The sequence below is a fragment of the Zootoca vivipara genome, chromosome 1, assembly GCF_965207765.1.
Source record: "Zootoca vivipara chromosome 1, rZooViv2.hap1.1, whole genome shotgun sequence".
NCBI classification, from domain to species: Eukaryota; Metazoa; Chordata; class Lepidosauria; order Squamata; family Lacertidae; genus Zootoca; species Zootoca vivipara.
In genome coordinates, this window is record NC_142582.1 from 26,511,349 (window position 1) to 26,534,913 (window position 23,565).

At 41.8% G+C, this 23,565-nt stretch overlaps 1 protein-coding gene across 3 annotated transcripts; it reads left to right on the forward strand.

Moving 5' to 3' along the window:
• The first annotated feature begins 1,988 nt into the window (after positions 1-1,988).
• On the forward strand, positions 1,989-22,127 carry GALNT3 (polypeptide N-acetylgalactosaminyltransferase 3). 3 transcript variants are annotated; one of them, XM_088660921.1, is made up of 12 exons: positions 2,530-2,725; positions 4,666-4,849; positions 5,754-6,364; positions 7,485-7,657; positions 9,404-9,553; positions 10,552-10,786; positions 11,836-11,953; positions 12,823-13,023; positions 14,172-14,303; positions 14,413-14,514; positions 18,628-18,780; positions 19,682-22,127. In XM_088660921.1, the coding sequence occupies exons 3-12, from the start codon at positions 5,850-5,852 to the stop codon at positions 19,802-19,804; spliced, it is 1,902 nt and encodes a 633-aa protein (XP_088517047.1). In that variant the 5' UTR covers positions 2,530-2,725; positions 4,666-4,849; positions 5,754-5,849; the 3' UTR covers positions 19,805-22,127. The 3 variants fall into 3 exon arrangements, with proteins under 3 accessions (XP_034988796.2, XP_088517047.1, XP_088517049.1); XM_035132905.3 differs by lacking the exons at positions 2,530-2,725; positions 4,666-4,849 and adding an exon at positions 1,989-2,502; XM_088660923.1 differs by lacking the exons at positions 2,530-2,725; positions 4,666-4,849 and adding an exon at positions 4,424-4,477.
• Positions 22,128-23,565: the final 1,438 nt, after the last annotated feature.

Consider the following 23,565-nt stretch of genomic DNA (forward strand, 5'->3'; position numbering starts at 1 on the left):
GCAGCATATCAAGAAGAGCAGAAAGCTGCTGTAGAGTATTGTTTAGGTAAAGGTAAAGGACCCCTGGAAGGTTAAGTCCAGTCAAAGGTGACGATGGGGTTGTGGCACTCATCTTGGTTTCAGGCCGAAGGAGCAGATGTTTGTCCACAGAGATTTCCGGGTCATGTGGCCAGCATGACTAAACAGCTTCTGGTGCAACGGAACACTGTGACGGAAACCAGAGCGCACAGAAATGCTGTTTACCTTCCCGTCGCAGCGGTACCTATTTATCTACTTGCACTGGCGTGCTTTTGAACTGCTAGGTTGGCAGGAACTGGAGCAGAACAACGGGAGCTCACTCCATTGCGGGGATTCGAACTGCCAACCTTCTGATCACCAAACCCAAGAGGCTCAGTGGTTTAGACCACAGTGCCACCCGTGTCAAATCAAATCAAATCAAACTTTATTTGCATAGCCGACAGGCCACAGCATCAGAAGGACAAACACTAACAAAAATACATTACATATATGGTTACCAATAAAACCTATTAAACCTCATGCATCAGCTTTTCCTGAAGGGAAAACGGGGGTTTATGTAGTTGGCTTTATGAAAAATCTTTGAAAAGCAATGGGACCTTATTCTTATACGTCATAATTGGACTAGTCAACCTGGATAAAAAATGAGGGGAAATGTGAGATTTCTTCCCAGCTACCTTACAAGAACACAGAACTGTGAAATCTACTTTATGCTGTTAAAATGGAGATGATTCATATTTGGTGTGGAAGGAACTGAAATAATGTAAATACTTCTAAAAATACTGCAGCATCTGGTCAACATTACTTTTTTCAGTGTAATTTGAAAATAAAATGCATGATGCCAAACTAAATATATCTTTCTTTATAAATTACTCAAGCAAGCAACAATAACACTCTGCCTACAATTCATATTTGTTTCAATCTCAGAGCATCCTGTCACAATTTCCACTGTTAAACAGTTCCTTCTCATTTCCAAGCATGCAGTTTTCCATTTTCCTTTACACTATTTGTAGCTACTACAGATTTTCGAGCACGGCGTGTCTGACATCTCCCGCAATAAAATGTAGATTTTACAAAATCTTTGTGGAGATACCTGTGCAAAATTCTATTATTGTGTTTTCTAGATTCAAGGACTGAGTGCTGCCTGCAGAGGCATTGTTAGGATGTCCCTGTTCTTTTCGTTGCAGCCCCCTGATCTCTTCCCCCGTTCTCCATTTCTGAAAAATCTCTTGTAGGTTGGCTGAACATTCTGCAAAGAGTCCCAGGTGGAATCTAGACACATATTGAAAACGCTGTAAAAATGTTTTTTTACAAAAATGCTTGGAAAAAATATATATTGAATTTGCCATAGCTCACCATCGCCATCTAGTGTCACATTTGTATAATACACTTTACAACAAACTGAAAACGTTTGATTTGCAGCTGTATAGCTGAGTCCCCAGTTTCCTCAATGAGCTCAGAGGCAAACTGAACCCTAACAACAAAAGCCAGCTTTGTTTCCCCCCCCCCCCTCAGAAAGTTGGCCTAAATTTGCAACTTGACATAAATTGGTGTACCTATTTCATGCAAGTTTACGTCATAGGTTTGTTCCTATTAAGTAAACGGTAAAGGACCCACGGACAGTGGAAGTCCAGTCAAAAGGAGACTCATCTCGCTTCAGTTGGAAAGCATACCAGTGCAAGTAGATAAATCGCGCTATTAAGTTTCTAGCAATGTGCCCGGGTACCTGGATCCGCTTCAATAATCATCATATTGAAAACTCCATCTCTCCCTCCCATTCATATGTCACAGCCACACTGATATATCACCCTAAATTTGCCAGCGAACCTTTCCTTTTCATTGTTTTCCATCAGGGCCTTAAAAACACATAGCAAGGGCCATGCAATTTTGCTTCCTTTTACTGCCTCCACGTTGCAACGAACGCGCTCATCCCTGCATCAGTTTGCTGAATTAATTTTGCTCTGGAGTTTCCATTGCTCAAAACACACACACACACCCCTCTGCCCCTCGGAAATAAGCTTCACAGGAACCCCAGTAAAGAGTCGCCTAAGAGGTGGAAACAACGGCAGCGTCCGGGCAGCAGAGCCTCCTCCAGGCGTCAAAAAGCCATAGAGGGCAGCGGAGGAGGAGGATCATTTTAGGGCCTCCCGTGTTTCTCGCGCCCGCCAGGGGCACGTGGGCCTGCCTGGGGCCTTCCGTTGGAGGAGCGGAAGGAGGGGCTGCGCGCGCGCCTTACCTGAGCTGCCCAGGTGAGCCACTCAAGTGAACGCCCTCCTCGGCCCCCACGCTCACCTGGGCGCTTCCGAGCCTCACGGAGCGGCCAATCGCAGGCCAGGGTTTTTCGCTCGCCGCCCTGGCAACGGAGCGCCGCCGCCGCCGCCGGGGAACGAGAGGGGAGAAGGAGGGAAGGAGGGCAAAGGGAGGCACGCTCGCCCCTTCCTTCCTTCCTTCCACGCCGACACCGCTTTCTTCGCGTTGCTGGCACAGGTAAGGGCGGGGCTTATTCTGCTGGGTGGCTGTCGGTGGAGTTCAGGGAGAGCAGCGGGGGGGGGGGAGAGGTGTCGCCCGCTGCCGTTGCTTCAGGGGCGAGCGTCGGTTGCTGGCTCGGAGAGCCGTTTGCAGAAATGGCCATGTAGGCTGGGAGGATCCGGGTTGGAGCAGTTGCGCCCTTCGCCCACCTCCTGCTCCTCCTCTCCCGCCCTATCCCGAGGTAGCAAGGATGAGGCGCGGGGGGTGGGGGTGGGTTGCTGGTCTGGTTCTACTAGTCCTCTGGGGACATTTTTATAGATATAGATTAGATTCAGCTATATAGTGGAGAGAGAGAGAGAGAATGTGTATATGTATATGTGTGTGCTTGTGGGGGATTGCCAGACTTGAGAGGCAGCCCCTGGGCAATGATGCCCAGTGGGCACATATAACTGCGTGAATGGGTATGTTTCGAACTCATGCCTTGTTGTCCTAAGCCACAGGGGCCGAGGTCCCTTTGCTCCCCCACCCCTCCCAATTGCAGTACAGTGGTACCTCGAGTTAAGAACTTAATTCGTTCCAGAGGTCCGTTCTTAACCTGAAACTGTTCTTAACCCGAGGTACCACTTTAGCTAATGGGGCCTCCCGCTGCCACCGTGCGATTTCTGTTATCACCCTGAAGCAAAGTTCTTAACCCGAGGTACTCTTTCTGGGTTAGCGGAGTCTGTAAACTGAACCATCTGTAACCTGAAGCGTCTGTAACTCGAGGTACCACTGTATTTGAGGACGCTGCCCACTGCCTAAGTGGATGGGCATTGCCATTCAACTGGTGTGTGGGTGTTGCAGCATGTGATCAGTTATGCAGGGCAGTGCTTGCCTGCCCCCGCCCCCACCCCAGTATTTTATTCAAGTTGGCAGCCCTGTCCTAGGACGGATCCCCAGTGTGGGATGATCCTGGGGTATCCTTGCCAAGGGTGTTTTAAGGTGTGCTGAGATTAGGCATATGAAGTGCTTTGAAAAGTGCCTACATGAAATATCGGTAGTAAGGCTCCAATCTTAAACTGCAGGGAGTAAGTTTGGTTGAGCCCGGTGGGACTTGCTTCAGAGTAAGTATGCTTAGGGTTAGGTGGGCTCTGGTATGTAAGGCTTATCATAGGACCCTAAGAAGTCAGGCCAATGGTCCGGCTGTGTTGCATTGTCTGAACTGTTGCTACACAGCTGGCAGGCAGAGCCTCCAAGACCTTTCTTTGCAAAGTTTTGGGATAAGAGATTTGGGGAGACTGCCCCAATGTCAGTTGTTAGGAAATAGCTGTGGGAGAGGGCAGCTGGACTCATGTCCTGCTTGTAGGCTTCCCTTGGGCACCAGGCTGGCTACTGTGAAAAACAAGATGCTGGACTAGATCTGCTTTTGGTCTAATCCTGCAGGGCTCTTGGATCAGGCCTGAATGAATTCAGCTATAACATTTGGGAGCAGCCAGATCTTTTTGTTTTTCTTGCAGTGGTGCCCCCATGGGGATTAGGGGGAGGGCAGAGGTGGAGGAAGATATGAGCATCCTCCTGTACATTTTTAATTGTTGTGTAATATGTGTTGTTTAGCAGGCATCCCCAAACTGCGGCCCTCCAGATGTTTTGGCCTACAACTCCCATGATCCCTAGCTAACAGGACCAGTGGTCGGGAAAGATGGGAATTGTAGTCCAGAACATCTGGAGGGCCGAAGTTTGGGGATGCCTGGTTTAGTGTATTGATGGGTGGGATTTGGGGTGAAATTGCTGAAATTGTGCAGGCGAGACACAAGGTATATATATATTGCTGTCCAAATTGCCACTTGGGCAAACTATTAAAGGTTCAAAAGCTTTTTCTTAAGCTCTGCCCAAAATGGTGTGCATTGTAAAAAAAGAGTGTGAATAGGTGGCTCTGATCTTTCTTATCCTTCCAGGAACTGCTGCTGGTGGTGATGTGGAAGGTCAACAGAAGATGTTGACATAAAGAAGGGAGGTGTGTGTAGTTGTAGTTGGCTTTCCCATGACTCACAGGCTACACCACATTTTAGCTAGCTGATACATTTAGCTTTACAAGGAGGTGGTGATCTTTAGAATGTCATATGAGTACTAACTGCCTAACCCATGGATTAGCAGTAGTATCACATATGTAAAGATGTATAATTAATTTGTCATTTTCTGTAGTTATAAGGGTGGGAATCCCAGGCTCAAGAAAAATTGATGTTGGTTCCCAACTACATGGATTATTTTTTTTGTCCACCTGACTACAATGCAAGTGCCTAAAAATTATCCCTAAAACCAAAATTGAACGCACACCATTGATCCTAAGGAAGTAAATCCAATTGAATCCAATAGAACTTCCTGTATAGTAAGTATTTTAGGATTGGCGCTTTAGAGCTTTAATATTTCAGCTGATGTGATTTTTTTTAATATTTGAAATCTTACTATAGAAATGTGGTGTTTTGGAGATTAATTAGGAGTTTATGAGTTGTAAGAGAGTGCTTCTTGAAGCTTAATTTTAAAGTTCACTTCATCTGACTGCAGTTAGTTGCATTAGTGTACCATGACTATATGTAATTACAATATAAATAGGGCAGAATAAAACATTTTGCATTATTTGTCAAGTGTATGGGCCTTAGTACATTTCCGAGCACAATTCAAAGTGTTGGTGCTGACCTTTAAAGCCCTAAACGGCCTCGGCCCTGTATACCTGAAGGAGCATCTCCACCCCCATCGTTCAGCCCAGACACTGAGATCCAGTATTGAGGGCCTTCTGGAGATTCCCACACTGCGAGAAGTGAAGCTACAGGGAACCAGGCAGAGAGCCTTCTCAGTAGTGGTGCCTTCCCAGTGGAATGTCCTCCCATCAGATGTTAAAGAAATAAGTAATTATATAACATTTAGGATACATCTGAAAGCAGCCCTATATAGGGAAGCTTTTTAAGGTTTAATGATTTGCTATGTTTTTATATATGCTGGAAGCCGCCCAAAGCGGCTGGGGCAGTACAGCTAGATGGGCGGGGTACATATTATTATTATTATTATTATTATTATTATTATTATTTGTAGCCTTTGGTCAAAATTCAAATGCAAATTGTGGTAAGTTTAGAAACGAGAAGACAGCTTGAGTACTGTGCTGAAAAGAATGCTATCCTGCTTTGCACAGGTTTTACTCTGTGCCTAATTAAGCAGACGCATCTATCCTTATGAAGCATTAAAGTTTCCATTTATACAATAGTATTTATTAACACTTAAAAAAAACTTTTCTGCAGATATGACCATTTTATGAAGTATCTAACTACCTCTATGAATAAAGAATAGCATCATTGGAAGCACTTGCATACGTGGACAAGTGGAGGGTCGACGTGATGGCTTACATAAGGCTGCTAAGACGATACACAGTGAAACATTTGTCCCACTGGAAACTTTGGAAGTTTACCTTCGTTATTTTTATCTTCTTGATATTTGTGTTTCTGCTACAAAGAGAAGTTGGCATTCAGGATTTTAATGAGGAGCCTGGGAGCCCATCAAAAGATGGAAAGATTAATAATGTACTGGGTCTAGTATTAAAAGCTGTGAACAATATTAAAGTTGCAAAGCCAAAAATGCAGATTAAAGCGCCTATTAGGCAAACTCAAAAGGCAGGGCAGAAGCGCTGTTTACCTGGATCCTATACAGCAGCAGAGCTGACACCTCACCTGGATCGACCCCCTCAGGACTCTAATGCTCCAGGGGCTTCTGGTAAACCATTCAAAACGGTCAATTTAAGTCCAGCTGAGAAGAAGGAAAAAGAACGCGGGGATGAAAAACATTGTTTCAATGCTTTCGCAAGCGACAGGATTTCTTTACACCGGGATCTTGGACCAGACACACGACCTCCTGAGTATGTTGAAGTATATTTGGATTTCTGGTCTTTGCATGTGTACTTATACAGTATATGCAAAATATTGAAAAGGGATTTTGATTCCCCATGTTCTGCATAATATGTGCTTTTTTGCCACTATCATTAGCATAATTTGTAGCTATGTGATTTTGCATCTTTAAGTATGAAGCTGTGTACGGTAAGTAGAGTACAGTAATCTTCTAATTATCTCTGATGGAAGCACATAATGCATCTAAGAAATTCAATAGATTGTGATGTAATTTGTTTGGGCTTGGTGCCCTTTCACACATTTCCTTTAAGAAAGGGGTTGGAAATTAAAACTCACCGGTGGACCAGATATTTATCTCGCTTACTCTGTGCAAATTTGATGAGGTCAGGACCCCCCCCCCACACACACCTGTCATCACAGTGATTTCAGATGACATGGCACTTTGAGATCTCGATAGCCAACGGTTTTTCAGGATTTCATAGCACAGCACAGGGCTCTTTGCAAGTACCTTTAAAATGGCACTGCATTTTGAAGCCCAGACAATCAGTTGATTGTGGCAACTTCAAAATACTGTGCAAGGCTATTTGCTACAAGTTGCTGAAGTGCTGCCAATCAGCTGATCAACGTCACTTCAGAATCCCTCTTTGTCCTACCGGTAGCCCAGCTGCCTTTTTGCCTTCCCTTAACTGATGTAATATATGTTGTGAGGTGATTGGCAGATGGGTGTGGCTTAGCCAGAATGGCCTGTTTGGCCAAATGGGCAGGTCTAGCGAGCCTAGTTAGGGTCTAAAGGTTCCCCACTCCTATTTTAAGATGTATTGATGAAAGGATGCCCTTTTCTTTCATCACAAGTGTCTAATCCTTGATAAATTGTAAATCCTGGACATTTTATGGTGGCAATTATTCTAAATTGCCACATGCCCCTTGCGATGTAATATGAAACATGTTACTGTATTGTTAGGATACTCTGGAAACAATTGTTCCACACAGATCTTGTGCATGACTTTTTAATAATTAGTATTGATGTGAGAAAGAAGTTCTGCCATACTTAACAAGCTTTATCTGTGCCACATCAAAGTGTCAGACTTATAATCCATGTTTCATTCTAAAAACTCTGTTTTTGTCATCTAGATGTATCGAGCAAAAGTTTAAACGCTGTCCTCCACTACCTACCACAAGTGTTATTATAGTTTTCCACAATGAAGCATGGTCTACTCTTTTAAGAACAGTTCACAGTGTAATGTACACTTCCCCTGCAATATTACTGAAGGAAATAATTTTGGTGGATGATGCCAGTGTAGATGGTAAGAACGTATAATGTTTGTGTGTGGTTTTTCGCATTTAAGTTTTTCAAGTTATTTTGTGTTCCTGAAAATATGCACTTTTTAAATAACAAAAACATTAATATTCATAAAGTATAAAGAGCTCTCAAATTGAAATAATTTGTGCTTTCTCTTTGTCTCGGTTTAATGCTTTGTCTAATGTTTAGTTTAGTGTCTAATGTTTAATGCTTAATTACATTAGGCATGATGTCTGAATTGACTATGGTTTGTGAACAGCCACCAAACTAGAATTTGAAAACATGACTTGACATAGGTTTGCAAACCATGGTTTGTCCTAACTGGCTTGATGTGATATCTGAATTTATAAGAGCAATAGCTGTAATTATGCTTTTGTCTCAAGAGGCTGCTGCACTATGGAGACAGGAGTGAATTTACAGACTTGTGAAGCTGGTGATGAGTGGGTGGAAAATAAAGCAGATGAGAAACTCTAAATCATACTTTGTTGTTTGTACATTTGGAAGCTTAAACCATGGTTTGGCAGAGTATCCAACCTGAGCTTTTATCTTAATTAGTAGCTATTGTTTTGGTGCATCAACAGCCCCTTCTCTCGCCACTCCTCCCATAGCTGCCAAGTTCTCCCTTTTTTTTAAGGGAAATTCCCTTATGCTGAATAGGCTTCCTCGCGAGAAAAGGGAAAACTTGGCAGCTATGACTCCTCCCCTTCCGTTATCTGCCAAAGAAAGAAAGCCTGTAGTTCTGCTTCACAGCAAGTAAAGAAAGACTGGCTCAGACACTACTTTCTACATGTGGTGGAAGTGAGAGAATGCCTTTCTCCCACATCTGCCTGATGCATCTGCCCCACTTCCATTGCCACTGTTACTCTTGCAGTTGCAGGGCATAATATTTCAATGAAACCTAAGCACACATGACCTAGACAAATTATTGTTGCCTATAAGCATTGGATTGTACATGCATATAGGACCCACTGGAATGTTAGTCTCCTTTGTGAATGGCAGAAGGAGGGCTCCTGCTCTCTACAATCTGTGCAGGGTGGCAATGAGAGAAAGCATTCTCTGAACCAGCCAATTGACTTGCTATCTTGCAGCAGTCTTAAAGGGACAGTCTTTAGGTCAGGACCAGGCAAATTTCCCCTCTCTTTCCCCCCTTTGAAATTATGAAACACACCTATAAGAAGGCTAATTTAGTTATGAAAAGAATTCAGTAATGCCCAACCTACTTCATAAAAGTGGTAAGGGTAACTATCGTTATTTGACAGCCCTGCCAAACGAGTAAAACTTGTTCTCTTTCCATCAGTAGAATGCTTTTCAGTAGAATGTCTTTTCAAAAAAAATCTCATAGAAGTGGAGGGTTGGAAGGGACCCCTGCAAATCATCTAGTCCAACCCCTTGCAATGTAGAATATGCAGCTGTCCTGTATGGGGATCGAACCACAACCTTGGCATGATCAGCACTATGCTCTAACCAACTGAGCTATCAAGAAGATATGATAACTTGGCATTTTTTACTGCTTTGTACTAGAAATTGCATTTCCCCCAAATTTGGGTTCCTGGTGTATTTTGGGCCGTATCTCCCTTCCCCCATTCTTCAAAAAAAGCAGGTCCTCTTGTCCCTTCAAACTGAAACTACGTACAGGCATTTCAGAATAAATGTATTTTGACTTTCCTCTTATTGAGTAGCTAGTTATGAAAAGTGAACTTAACAATTGCCTTTTATTAAATTGGCAAAGACTGTCTTGTTGTCTTTTTAGAATACTTGCAGGATAAATTGGATGATTATGTGAAACAATTCCAGATAGTTAAAGTTGTCCGACAAAAGGAAAGAAAGGGGCTCATCACTGCTCGATTATTAGGCGCTTCAATAGCAACTGGAGAAACCCTCACTTTTTTGGATGCACACTGTAAGTAATAGTGTTGGACTGTAATAGTGTTTGGTTAGCTAAAAAAATTTCCTTTCCGTATTGATTTCTTCCTTGTCCTCTTTTAACTGTTTTCCTAACAAATAACACTACAGAAGCATTGCTGTTGAAAATGCACAGTTTTTAAAGACATGGAACTGATTGCAGAAAAACTGTTTGTTTATTTAAACTAAGGACAGCTTTTACACAAATGCACATGAATCTTGGGAGAAAGCCAAAACTAGTCAATTTTAAAAATATCTACCGTATTTTGTGTTTAGGGCTGAAGTTTGGGATGGGAAAAATCAGTTTGCTTTCATTTCATGCTAGGCATATTTTTAAGTGCCATATTTTTCATTTGATCATGTATGTGATATTTCATGGCAGGTATCTGTAAGCTAACAACATTTCCAGCATGTGGATTTTTAAAACTAACAGAGCAATCCTATGTAGGTCTACTCAAGTGGGACATGGGTGGCACTGTGGTCTAAACCACCAAGCCTCTTGGGCTTGCTGATTGCAAGGTTGGCAGTTCAAATCCACTTGATGTTGCTCTGTCCCAGCTCCTGCCAACCTAGCAGTTCGAAAGCATTCCAGTGCGAGTAGATAAGTAGGTACCATTATGGAAGGAAAGTATACAGCGTTTCCATGCACTATGGCTTTAGTCACGGTGTCCCGTTGTGCCAGAAGAGAGTTAGTAATGCTGGGCACATGACCTGGAAAGCTGTCTGCAGACAAACTCCAGCTCCCTTGGCCTGAAAGCAGAGATGAGTGCCACACCCCATAGACAAATTCGACTGTACTTAACCATCTAGGGGTCCTTTACCTTTACCTTACTCAGAAGTAAGTCCCACTAAATTCAGTGGGACTTACTTCCAAATAAATGTGCATAGGATCACAGCCTAAGTGAAATTACCGTAAAATGTTTCTGTAACTGCTTTTATGAAAGTGGATAAATCCAGCATTATAATCATTATTTTACCTCCTGTTTCCTCTCTCAGGTGAATGTTTCTATGGCTGGCTAGAGCCATTGTTGGCCAGAATCGCTGAAAACAATACTCGTGTCGTAAGCCCTGATATTTCATCTATAGATCTAAATACATTTGAATTTATGAAACCTTCTCCTTATGGTCAAAACCATAATAGAGGGAATTTTGACTGGGGTTTGTCCTTTGGATGGGAATCTCTTCCTGAGCATGAAGGCAAGAGAAGGAAAGATGAAACGTATCCTATTAAGTAAGCAATTAATCTCATTTATTTTCCCATTTTCAAAATATTTACTTGAGAATATTGTTTCAAAGAATAATTCACATGTAACTTTTTTTCTTTTTGGTTAAAAGAAAAAGAATTGCAAAAGGATCAGAGAATCTCTGTCTTCTACATCTTGTATTCTTTTCACATGGTACTTCAGGTTTTTAACATGTTTTTCAAAGAACTCTTGAAAATTTAAGCTTTAGTAGGACCTGAACCACTTCGAAGAAGCTCTGTCAGTAGAATATATGTATATAAGTATATCAGTATGTATATAAAAAGCCATCAGTTGAATTTTAAATACTGAGAGTGCTATGGATGCTAATGCTGCTTTTTTGGCTGAGGTTTGCTCTAACAAAAGCCTGAGTGGTGGCATCCTTGGCTTTGGAGGTAGGATGAGGGGAACATCTGAACTGGTTGAGCAATGCAGCTGTTGAAGGCAGAAAGAGACTGTAAGAGAAAAGTTGGCATCCCTAATTAAAGCTGCTTGTTGCTTCGGGTTTAGGATTTCTGTACCATTACAGAATGCAGTTTACATACAGCTCCTTGATTTCATTGAAATTTACCTTAGAAATGGTGGTGGGGCATATAATAACTGATTAAAACTAGGGCACATTCCCCCCCTTTCAGTTGAGTTGAGCAATCCTTCCCCCCGCCCCATATCGCACTGTTTCATTGTAGTAATAAAACTACTGCACAAGTCATATTTCAGAAGCAATTTCTTCCCATGACAGTTGTTGACTATTTTATTGTTCTGGCTTTGAAATGGATGCTAATGTGCATATAACTCATGGTAGTAGCTTCTCTACAAAGCCCAAATAGTAGCCAAACATTTTCACTAATTCGTTTCCCTCTGCTGTTGGCTGTTTGCCTTTGCCGATGGTTCATAAAGTGTTGATTGCCCATTTATCAGGCTTTCCTGAAGAGGGATGGGCTTTGGGATCTTAAAAAGAAAAATAACAGGCTTTCCCCAGATTGGGAAATTGCTAGCTTCGTAAAAGATTATCCTCCCCCCCCCCTTTTCTTTTTTGCAGAACGCCCACTTTTGCAGGGGGCCTCTTTTCAATATCAAAGGACTACTTTTACAAAGTTGGAAGCTATGATGAAGAAATGGAAATATGGGGAGGAGAAAATATAGAAATGTCTTTCCGAGTAAGTTCAGAGACACAATATTCACGTGAAGGTGCAATGACAAAACCTCTGTTGCATTTCAGCTACTCCCTATAGGAGACCAGATGAGCTTCGTCTTAGGCCAGGCATAGGCAACCTTGGCTCTCCAGATGTTTTGGAACTACAACTCCCATGAACCCTGACCACTGGCCCTCTTAGCTAGGGATCATGGGAGTTGTAGTTCCAAAACATCTGGCGAGCCAAGGTTGCCTATGCCTGTCTTAGACTAATGATAACCGGGAGGGAGAAACTACTGTAGAGTGTAGGGATGGAAGGATCTGACCATTTCAGTCCTCATTTTCCCAGTCTTAAATTTGTTTCTCAACATTTTGGAATAGTATGTGATTATTATTATTTTTTAATATCCTCATGAAAATGGACTGTAACAGGGTGGGGCATGCTTATACATACTTCGACAATGCCCGCAGGAGCCAGGAACGGAACCCCCACATGAAATGGTGTCCCCCTGTACTTATTTATTTCCTGGAGCCACGCATATGCGCAGTCGTGCGCGAGTTGATTGCGTGTAAGTGGGGGGGGATGCCTGTAAATACGAATTTTGAATAATGCCTGTGTTTCAGTTTGCATATTGTTTTGGGAAATGGGAAATGGGTAGGTTCATATTTAAATGTGGGCTAAATTGGATCTCTCCCCATCCCTAGTAGAGTGCTTGGTTGGTGCATCAGTACTGCAAAAATATCTTAAGATGGAAATGGTTTTTTTTCTCTGTTGCATGTGGGTAGACAGGGTTTGATTTCAGAAAGCATTTTTATACAAATGCTTCTAGAGCAATATTACCTGCTATCTGGTGAATCTGTTAAAGGATGATAAGTAAAACTGTTATTTTTCAGGTGTGGCAATGTGGGGGCCAGCTGGAAATCATACCTTGCTCAGTTGTGGGCCATGTATTTCGCAGCAAGAGCCCCCATACCTTTCCAAAAGGGACTCAAGTGATCACCCGTAATCAAGTTCGTCTTGCAGAAGTCTGGATGGATGAATATAAGTATATATTTTACCGGAGAAACACAGAAGCAACAAAAATAGTTAAACAAGTAGGTGACGGTGGTGGTGGTATTAGAAATCAGTTGCTGCACTGAAGTTCTTGGTGAGCAAAAATTATTTATTGTGAAAATATATAAACATAGTAGGCACTCTTTATTCAATTTGCTCTGCTTGGCAGTATATTGAATAGATTCAGTAGTGCCCATTACCTCTTCATTTAATCTTTTATACAACACCTTCCCGAAGCTCTTTGAACTAGAGTAGTGCCGTTGATTGCATCCACCAACTTCTAGTAGGATCTTTCTCAATAATTCTCTTTAACATTCAGTTGATTAATATATGTGAAGTCTAAAAGAATGACTAAAAAGAATCTTGATTTTACTAAAGCAATATTAGCCAGCTAAGATAAATATTAGAAGGCTTAGTACCAGGCAGTATCTGTAAGATGCAATGATGGCAAACAGCTTGGATGACTTTAAAAAACAAATGCACAGAGCATACTGCTGTGTTCTACCTCTACTGTCAATGGCAGTCTACATCTGGATGCCAGTCACAAATGGGGAGAGTGCTATTGCACTCAGATTTTGCTTGTGTGCTTCACATAGGCACCTAATTGGCTGCTGAACCTAGACAGGACTTTGACTTGGTTCAGTAGGCTTTTCTTATGTCATGTTAAATGTAAATATGGAATTAACAACATTTGATAACCTCAAAAACCCCAAGTTGGCCAGTTGTTTAGGGAGAAAATTAAAGTTAGTTATTTTAAAAATGGATGGCAAGGGATAATGTAGATTTGCATCTCAGGTGTGCTTGTGTGTATTCCTGGCTCTATAAGTTTATGTCAATTATTTACTTATTTAAATAGAAGAGAGAGAGAGAAAATGAATTATTGGGTGATTATTCAGGTTGCCACCATTATTGGGTAAGTGGCGTTTCTTGCTCCACTTCTGATTCTTTGGGGATACATGGAAAAGGATAATTTGATCAGAACATATAATGATTGTAGGAAATGTGTTGAGGGCTGCAAGAAGTTGGGTGGCTTCTAAATGGACCTCCAACCTCTATTTTCATTATTAAAAGATACTTTAAAGCTTGTTTAACTAAATTAATTTTAAAATTCCCTCTGTGTTTACTTTCAGTAAAAAGTATTATTTGTGATTTGGTTTTGTTATAACACTGTTTAGTATTGTTTCAACAGAAAACATTTGGTGACCTCTCAAAAAGATATGAGTTAAAGCAACAATTACAATGTAAAAACTTTACGTGGTACCTTAGCAATGTTTATCCTGAGGCATATGTACCCGACTTGAATCCTCCATTATATGGATTTGTGAGTATGGTTTTTGGTTTGTTTTTTTTACAAGAAGAAATAAAGCAAATGTGTAGAGGATTTAACTATGCTATTCTGTACTTACATTTCCATTTTTTACATTCCTTAGATAAAAAATGTTGGGAGAAGAACATGCCTGGATGCTGGAGAAAATAATAATGGTGGCAAGCCATTGATTATGTATACATGTCACGGGCTTGGAGGAAACCAGGTAAAATGTTGCATTCGGTTTTTATGAAATTGTGCAGATAAGCACAGCAATGCGTTTTCAGACCATGTTTTAAATTTATCAGGGTCTCATGCCTACAATATGTACATGAAACCACCAGGTGGGGTTATCCCGGAGGTTTGGAGTAAGTTGTCAGCAGTATGCTGATGACACTCAGCTCTATTTCTCCTTTACATCTTCAGGTGAGGCAGTGGAAGTAATAGACTGGATGAGAGCCAACAAACTGAAACACAATCCAGGCCCTGTTAGCGAGTGGTTCCCTAGACCAGAAGGGTAGGAGATTGCTCTTGATGGGGTTACACTTCCTCTGAAGGAGCAGGTTCGTAAGCTTGGGGTTACTCCTGGATCCTTTGCTGTCGCTCGAGGCTCAGGTGGCCTCAGTGGCCCTGAATGCCTTCCATCAGCTTTGGCTGGTGGCCCAGCTACGCCCCTACCTGGACAGGGATAGCCTAACTACCGTTGTCTATGCTCTGGTAACCTCAAGGTTAGATTACTGCATTGTGTTATAAAGAGCAAGGAGCTCTCCAAGGGCAGCACCAAATTTGGAGTCATCCCTATGGTTAGAAGTTACTGTGTAATCACTGTTTTATTTGGGAAACCAGATGTTCTTTATGTTCCTCTTTGAGTCTGTCATTGTAAGCATGTCTCTCATTTAAGGTATTCAGTATAAAAAAGAGGGCATTGTGTTAGGGGAGAGTAACCTACCATTGCCATAGATGCAGTGGAACCCAAAGTGAAGACCAACTCTCAATTTGAGTCTCCATCCTCTGCAGAGTCCACATCTTTTATAACCTCACGCTAATAACTTGGATGACTTCCATAATGCTATATACTGGCTTGGTTACACTAGTTCACTGTCTCTGCCATGCATTCTTCATCTCTCTTTCAGCTTTTTGTCTGCTTCTGGTCTATTCTGCAGGAACACTCTTCATTTCTGCCTTGTAAACTTAATAATCTTTACTCTTTCCCTCCCTCTTTCTTCTGCTGCTTTTTCCTTTGTCTTTAGAACTTTTGCTGTCAAGGAGGAAACCAGTGGGTGTCTAAGCAACCAGGCCTGAGTCATCTTTCCTGTCATACTTACAGCCTCATGCTGGGAGGTTAGAGTGGTCTTCCCTATGCTAAAACCACCTACCATTTTGAGCCTATGTACATTCCTAGATGACTGAACTTCTAACAAACTCTTCTTGGTGCACAACTTGTGGAGAAGAGATGGTTCAGAACATATCTCATCCCTTAAATGTAGCACCTCTGGAAATGTAGCTAGGGTGTTGCAAGTCATAGTTAATTTCATTCAATTAAAAAAAACCACTCCATTTTTATGTAAATTACCCTATCATAAAAAGTACTGTAGTGGCAAATAGGAAAGCTACATTTCCAACACTGAAACTTATCAATTGTCCATCAAAAGATATGGACAATAATTCCATTATTTGATTCCTTAGTGGTTACCTAGTAACTTGCTGATCTCAGTGGTCTCTTCTATTAAATAGTATTTGTTTTTAAATTTCATACTATTAGTTTGATACAGGAAGAGAAGAACAATTTGGTATCTTATATTCGTTTAATATCAATTTCAATCTGTTACCTCCAAGGATGTGGACAGGCTGCTTGGACGAGTGAAACCAACCACCTGTCTCCTTGATCCTTGCCCATCCTGGCTTATAAAAGCTAGCCGGGAAGGGCTGGGCGATGGGCTTTGCGGGGTGGTGAATGCTTCTCTCTGTGAGGGAGCCTTCCCACACCCGCTGAAAGAGGCGGTTATTAAACCACTTCTTAAAAAAACATCTTTAGATGCGGCCAACATGGCCAACTATCGCCCAGTCTCAAATCTTCCATTCTTGGGCAAGGTGATTGAGCAAGTGGTTGCTGAACAACTCCAAGCACGCCTGGAAGAAGCGGACCATTTGGATCCCTTCCAGTCGGGATTCAGGCCTCATCATGGGACTGAAACTGCCTTGGTCACACTGGTTTATGATCTCTGGCGGGCTAGGGACAAAGGTGAGAGCTGTTTCCTAGTTCTGCTGGATCTCTCAGCGGCTTTTGACACCATCGACCATAACATCCTTCTGGACCGTCTAAAGGGTTTGGGAGCTGGGGGCACTGTCATACAGTGGTTCCGCTCCTTCCTACTGGGCCGTGTTCAGAAAGTGGTGGTGGGGGATGAGTGTTCAGACCCGTGGGCTCTCACTTGTGGGGTGCCTCAGGGTTCTGTCCTCTCCCCCATGCTTTTTAACATCTATATGCAGCCGTTGGGAGAGATCATCAGGGGGTTTGGGCTGGGTGTTCATCAGTATGTGGATGATACCCAGCTCTACCTCTCTTTCAAATCAGAACCAGTGAAGGCGGTGAAGGTCCTGTTTGAGTGCCTGGAGGCGGTTGGAGGTTGGATGGCAGCTAACAGGTTGAGGTTGAATCCTGACAAGACAGAAGTACTGTTTGTGGGGGACAGGAGACGGGCAGGTGTGGAGGACTCCCTCGTCCTGAATGGGGTAACTGTGCCCCTGAAGAACCAGGTGCGCAGCCTGGGAGTCATTTTGGACTCACAGCTGTCCATGGAGGTACAGGTTAATTCTGTTTCCAGGGCAGCTGTCTATCAGCTCCATCTGGTACGCAGGCTGACACCCTACCTGCCTGCGGACTGTCTTGCCAGAGTGGTGCATGTTCTAGTTATCTCTCGTTTGGACTACTGCAATGCGCTCTACGTGGGGCTACCTTTGAAGGTGATCCGGAAACTACAGCTAATCCAGAATGCGGCAGCTAGACTGGTGACTGGGAGCGGCCGCCGAGACCACATAACACTGGCCTTGAAAGTCCTACATTGGCTCCCAGTACGTTTCCGAGCACAATTCAAAGTGTTGGTCCTGACCTTTAAAGCCCTAAACGGCCTCGACCCAGTATACCTGAAGGAGCGTCTCCATCCCCATCGTTCTGCCCGGACACTGAGGTCCAGCTCCAAGGGCCTTCTGGCGGTTCCCTCACTGTGAGAAGCGAAGTTACAGGGAACCAGGCAGAGGGCCTTCTTGGTAGTGGCACCCACCCTGTGGAACGGTCTCCCACCAGATGTCAAAGAGATAAACAACTACCAGACTTTTAGAACACATCTGAAGGCAGCCCTGTTTAGGGAAGCTTTTAACGTTTAATAGATTATTGTATTTTAATATTCTGCTGGAAGCCGCCCAGAGTGGCTAGGGAAACCCAGCCAGATGGGCGGGGTATAAATAATAAATTATTATTATTATTGTTGTTGTTGTTGTTGCATATATATTTATCCCACCAGTCCTCCCAAAGGAAGTCCAGGGCATATTGCAAGTGTCATTATTTGCCTGGTCTACATTAGCGTTGGCAAGGGTGCCATGCCAGTGGAAGGCATTTCACTTTATACTGCTAAGGCAGTGCTGGCACACAATGGCTGGACAACTGCTTCTATCCCTTGCAATTGATAGATGCCTTGGATATGATCTCGCCAAAGTTAAGCACTGAAATCAGTGTGGCTTTAAAAGCGCTTAACTTTGAGTGGATAGCACCTCTCAATTGCAAGAGTTCTAGGATCCTTAGACATTGCACAGGCTTTTCATACTAATCCTGGGTTAGATCCAGAATGTCTCTCTTATGAATGGAATGGCTTCCTGTATTTGCTGTTCATAGAAGGGACCAGAGTCAAGCAGAAGCTGCTCCTCTAGAATAAGGGAGGGGAAGGCAGTTTGCACCAATTCTCCCTGCCGGCCCCAGTGCAACTTCCTACATTGTTCCAGAGAGCCTCCTACCTTTCCAAGCAGCTCTGGGATCTGCTCTGTACAAATTGGTTTCATTGGGAGTCTGCCACATAGCTATCTCTCCTGCCTTGTCTCTGAGTAGGAGGCAGAAGGGAAACTAAAATCTTTCCATTTTCACCCTACTGTTTTTAGTGACCTCCATTATGTCCCGTTGCATTTGCCATATGCCCTTGTCATGGTTTAGGCATTGTGTATAAAGCACTCCACTTGCAAAGCATCAAGTTGTTCTGTAAGCATTAATCTGGAGTTCAAAGGGACACAGTGGATTTGTATGGTTGAGTTTTGGGTGATATTTCCCTGACTGAATTGTTTCTTTATATAGTACTTTGAATATTCTGCACATCATGAAATTAGACACAACATCCAGAAAGAGCTGTGCCTGCATGCTTTAGCAGGAGAAGCACAACTTCATGACTGTGACTACAAAGGGAAGAACAGCAGAACGCCTCCAGAAGAGAAATGGGAGCTCCGAGAGGTATTCTCAAATAAAATCAGCCAAAAAGAGAACATATAGCTTTTGTAGTTTGGAGCTGCTAGTTATTTAAATGTGGAGGAGGAGTTTTACATTTACATGTCCTGCTCCCATACGATAGGGCAGCTACAGGAGCAAGTTCTTCTTATAGATATTTATTGTTGCGTATAAGCTCCTCTATGCAAGTCCCTGTCCCCCAGTCTGAAACTTGGTACATACTTAGAATGACTGTTTCCTTCAGAACATGTGTGTGGTTTTCCAGCTCCTTCCTGGTAGCTGAAAAAGTTCTTCAGATGTGCAGAAAAAGCTGTAGTTCTGAGCCATATGTAAAAACTTTCTAGATCTCATTCTCCCTTCTCCCGGTACCTCTCAAGAGCAGCTCTTTACAGCCATGTTTTTAGATACCTTTGTAGAACAGTGAACCCATTATGATAAAGGGAAGTGTTGTTGTTGTTGTTGTTTAAATCAAATATAGCTACCTTTAAAGCACTGTAAGCCTCTAGGATATAGCAGGCTCTAAATTCAAAGATGTAAATAAAGTTGCAGCTTTCAGCACTGGGGAATGTGTTGCAGAATCATCAGTCTTTGTCAGCATTGATAGAATGCTGTCTCTCCAAGTATGCATGAAGTCTACAAAATCTTGGCTGGATTAATGGGCGGAACTAGAGAGACGGTGTGATATAGTACAATCATCACCTGTCGTACTTGGATTGGGCAGAGCCAGTTTCAAATTCCCACTCAGCCCCAAAGTTTGCTGAGTGACTCTGCGTAAGCCACTGTATGACCAAACTACTTCACAGCATTGTTGTAAGGTTAAAGTGGGTAGTCCTGGCATGCCCCCCCCCTAATCTCCTTGGAGAAAAAGTTAGATAAAAATGTGTCTTCTCTCTCTCCACTTTTCTAGGACCAGTCGTTGTACAACGCAGCCTTAAAGATGTGCCTGACAGGAAATAAAGAACATCCAAGCTTGGTGCCGTGTAACCCCTCAGATGTCTTCCAAAAATGGATTTTTGGCCGAAACAATTAAGTACTGGCAATTAGGAGGTGTTTTAAACGGGAACTGTATCTCCTTCGAAATTATCCAGGTTTAACTTAAATTATGCAAGGTCATCTTATCTGTAAAAAAAAAAATTAAAGCATTTTTACATCAAAATTAAAATGCACAATTTAGCTGGCAAGAAATCCAAGGAATACTTAGGTTTCTTGATTCTTAAAAAAATGTTTACAAATATTGGAAATTATATTTCCAGTAAATATATTTTTGTAAAACCTCTGTCTTTAAGACACAATTCTCAGTGGTTTGGGGATAGTTTGTAAAGGTTTTACATACATGCATTCCCAAACACATTCTGGTCAATAACTGAAGAAACTTGTTGATAGAGGTTACGGGAGATGATTTTTTTTGTATATTATCTGAAAAATAGAGTGCCTTATAGGTGTTCTTTATAATTTAAACTGTGACAGCTTTCCTTAAATGACCATCCCTGGTTTACACATTGATCTAGTTGACTCAGTGTTTATAGCAAGAAATATCTATGAAGTTTATCAATTTTTCTCAAACTATGAAGTTCTATTACCACTCCAATGAATAATACGTTCTTGGTGTTAGCCCCTTGCAAACTGGTTGGGTCTCTATATGCTGCAGTTTTTGGTGTTCTGTTGTTCATTATGCTTATCAGTGATGAGCTTTGTATGTTTAAGATTTCTTAAACTGATTACAAAATTGTTCTCTTTTGGTTGAAAATGTGTTTATTGCTTCTCCTGATACATCACATTACTTGCTTCTTAGACAATTCTGGCATCTCTCATATTTTTTTTTTCTATTATGTATGGGTTCCAAGTTTCCATATCTCTAAATCCTATTTTCCTCTTTCATGTGTTCAGAATTCAAAACATGACCCTTTTAATTCAAAACTATTGCAAAACATTTTAAGTAACTGGTGTCTTTCATCAGAAATTTGTAATGTTTTAACTGAACCTGCTGGATTTAGCATTAGGATTATTTGCTTTCTACATGCAAGGAATTTTAACAAAATATCTTACTAGTTGCACATTCTGTGATTAAACACCTTAATTAAGAGTCAGTATTCAGAACTTTTTGCTGCTTAGTGTGATGGGTCAACAATGCTGAGAAAAATAGAGGGGTTTTCAAGTACAATGCCATGTAAACTCACGGATTTTTCACTCGTGCACCTAGATTATTCCCACACATCTTCCACAATTCTGCTCCAGAGGGTTGGGGAGAGCCCCTAGAACAGATTTAGGGGGCATGCTGGGGAGGAGAACATTACATTGTGATAGAATCAGATAATTGGCATTACATTTGATTCACTCTTAGCAATTAAACCAAGAAGTTGCAAATAAAAGCTCACTCTTTGTGGATAATTCCTCTAGCATTTAAAAGAGAGGGGACGGATTGCAGGAATATATTTGCATTGCAGGTATATATTTGCTATTCATTCTTAGATTCCTGTGCTGTGTTTCATGTGCACACAGAGACCTTACAAATTGGCGCCAGTTCTTCTCCATGGAGAAGTTAGAGGGTTGCCACCAGAAAAAAAATGCTCATCACCACCCCAGACATATGTGGAAGCACTTTCTCTGCTCTTGGGGGCCTTTTTGGATCCAGCCAAAGCATTTTTTGTGGTCTTCAGATCTTTTGGGTTACAACTCCCGTCAGCCCCAGCCATCATGGCCAATGTTCAGGGGTGATGGGGGGGCTGTAGTTCAAAACATTTGGAGGACATTAGATTGGGGAAGGTTGTTACAGCACTTCTCAGAAGCTGATAAAGCAGTTTTCTTTATTTAGGTATCTGTGGTTTTAAACAAAGAAGTGGGTGTTGTTGCCTTGCATATACACTATTGAAAGCTTATTGTTGAGATGCTGCTTGCATAAGCAGAGTTTTGCAATGTGGCAGATGGTTGAAGCAAAACTATTGTTCTTCCTTAAAAGTATGTTTTCTGTTTATACAGTGGTTTTCCTCTACTTTGTTGATTTGGTGTTTAAGTCACAAAGTTAACTACTACTTCTTCCTCCGTACTTGCATTGCCCCCAAACTATAAACTGAGGCTATAATTATGACTTCATAGCACTTCAACGTTATATTTTTATCTTTTCCACAGCATGCAGTTCTACTGTGTCCCTACCCCACCACCGCACTGGTCTTCCATCTGATTTAAACATGATACATTTAACTACAGTTGTTCTAGGCTGAGTTCTTAATTCTTCCTTGTACTCCTAAGCATTTATTTCAGATATATGTGACATGCTGTACAGAACGCCTCTTTAATCTTGTTTCATAAACGTAATAAAATAAAAAATATTTTGATGCAAAAGCTACCCTTTGGAATTTTGGGGTGTGTGTGCAGCTTTCTGTTTCTTTGCTTGGGTTTGAGAGTGCTCCAGTGACTTTGTATGATGTTCAAAGCCACTAAAAAAGGAAACACAAGAAACCTTGGCAACTGCAGCAGCACAGCCCTGGGACCAACCAGGAACAAATGTTTGGCAGTTCTGCAGGCAAAGTGTAGCCATGTTGGTGTATTTGTATTGCTCACTCTAGCAGGAGGGAGCAGGCAGCCTGATGCGGAATTAATCTGGACTATTCAGATTAATTACTAGAGCATCCTTTGGACGTTTGAAAAATGAATCCATTGCAAATTACTGAGTCAGGCCCATAGGTGCTGGCCTGTAGCCATAACAAGGTTGCATGCCATCTTCTAGAAGCTGCAGCGTCTATCAGCACCTTATGCTCAAATGAATGCTCAGATTTTTCTCTTATTTCACCCAATTCCTCTGTTTTTAAACTTCTTCAGCTATCATTTTCTAGTGCCCCCTTCCTTTAACCTGATACCTTTTGGAGCCCTACCTCCTTTCTCGGGCCTCTGATTCCACCAGGTTCTTTGGAATCTGAGCAGCTCAATTAAAGGCAGACCCAAATACAGAAGTAAAAAAGTAGGACCACCCATCTGTTTCTGGCAAATGAGTTGTTCCATTCTCCAAAGCTGTTTTCTTGCATTCAAGTGCTTGTGAAAAAGATATTTGTTGTTGTTGTTTTTTGTGATTGTGTCAGTATGTCTCCTCCAAAGGAAGCCACAGAGCTCCATTGATCATCATTCACAGCAGAATAAATAGCTTGGCAGCAGATGTTCATGTCTTTCTCTTGCATCAATCCAGGTAAGGCACACCATACATGTAATCTCGTTCAGATAATATATTTTGTAAAATGCAGCATTCTATTACTACAGTTGTATCAATCCTGTGTTATCTTTTATTTTAGTTATTTCTGTTTTCAAATTCATTGAGACTGTAGCTATACAATAGCCAAAGGGAATCAGTGAATGGTATAGCTCCTGAAAGGAACATGTTAAGAGTGTATTTAACAGGGTAATATTAATTACAGGTAGGTAGCCGTGTTGGTCTGACGTAGTCAAAACAAAATAAAAAAATTCCTTCCAGCAGCACCTTAGAGACCAACTAAGTTTGTCATTGGTATGAGCTTTCGTGTGCATCATACCAATGACGAACTTAGTTGGTCTCTAAGGTGCTGCTGGAAGGAGGATAATATTAAGTATCAGATTTATCTAGATTACTGATTATGTATTTGTGGTTTTATATTCTGATTTTACCCTGTGAACTGCCCTGAGAACTTCAGGTATAGGGTGCTATATGCATAAATAATAATAATAATAATAATAATAATAATAATAATAATAATTAATAAATAAATAAATAAATAAATGCTCCTTTTTAAAACAAGCAAACCAACAAAGCTTTTGAAATTCTTATTT

Coding starts and splice junctions, on each gene's coding strand:
- GALNT3 (XM_035132905.3), top strand. CDS start 5,850: ATGGCTTACATAAGGCTGCTAAGACGATACACAGTGAAACATTTGTCC. Junction 9,554..10,551: donor CACTTTTTTGGATGCACACT/GTAAGTAATAGT, acceptor TTCCTCTCTCAG/GTGAATGTTTCTATGGCTGG. Junction 13,024..14,171: donor CAACAAAAATAGTTAAACAA/GTAGGTGACGGT, acceptor TTGTTTCAACAG/AAAACATTTGGTGACCTCTC.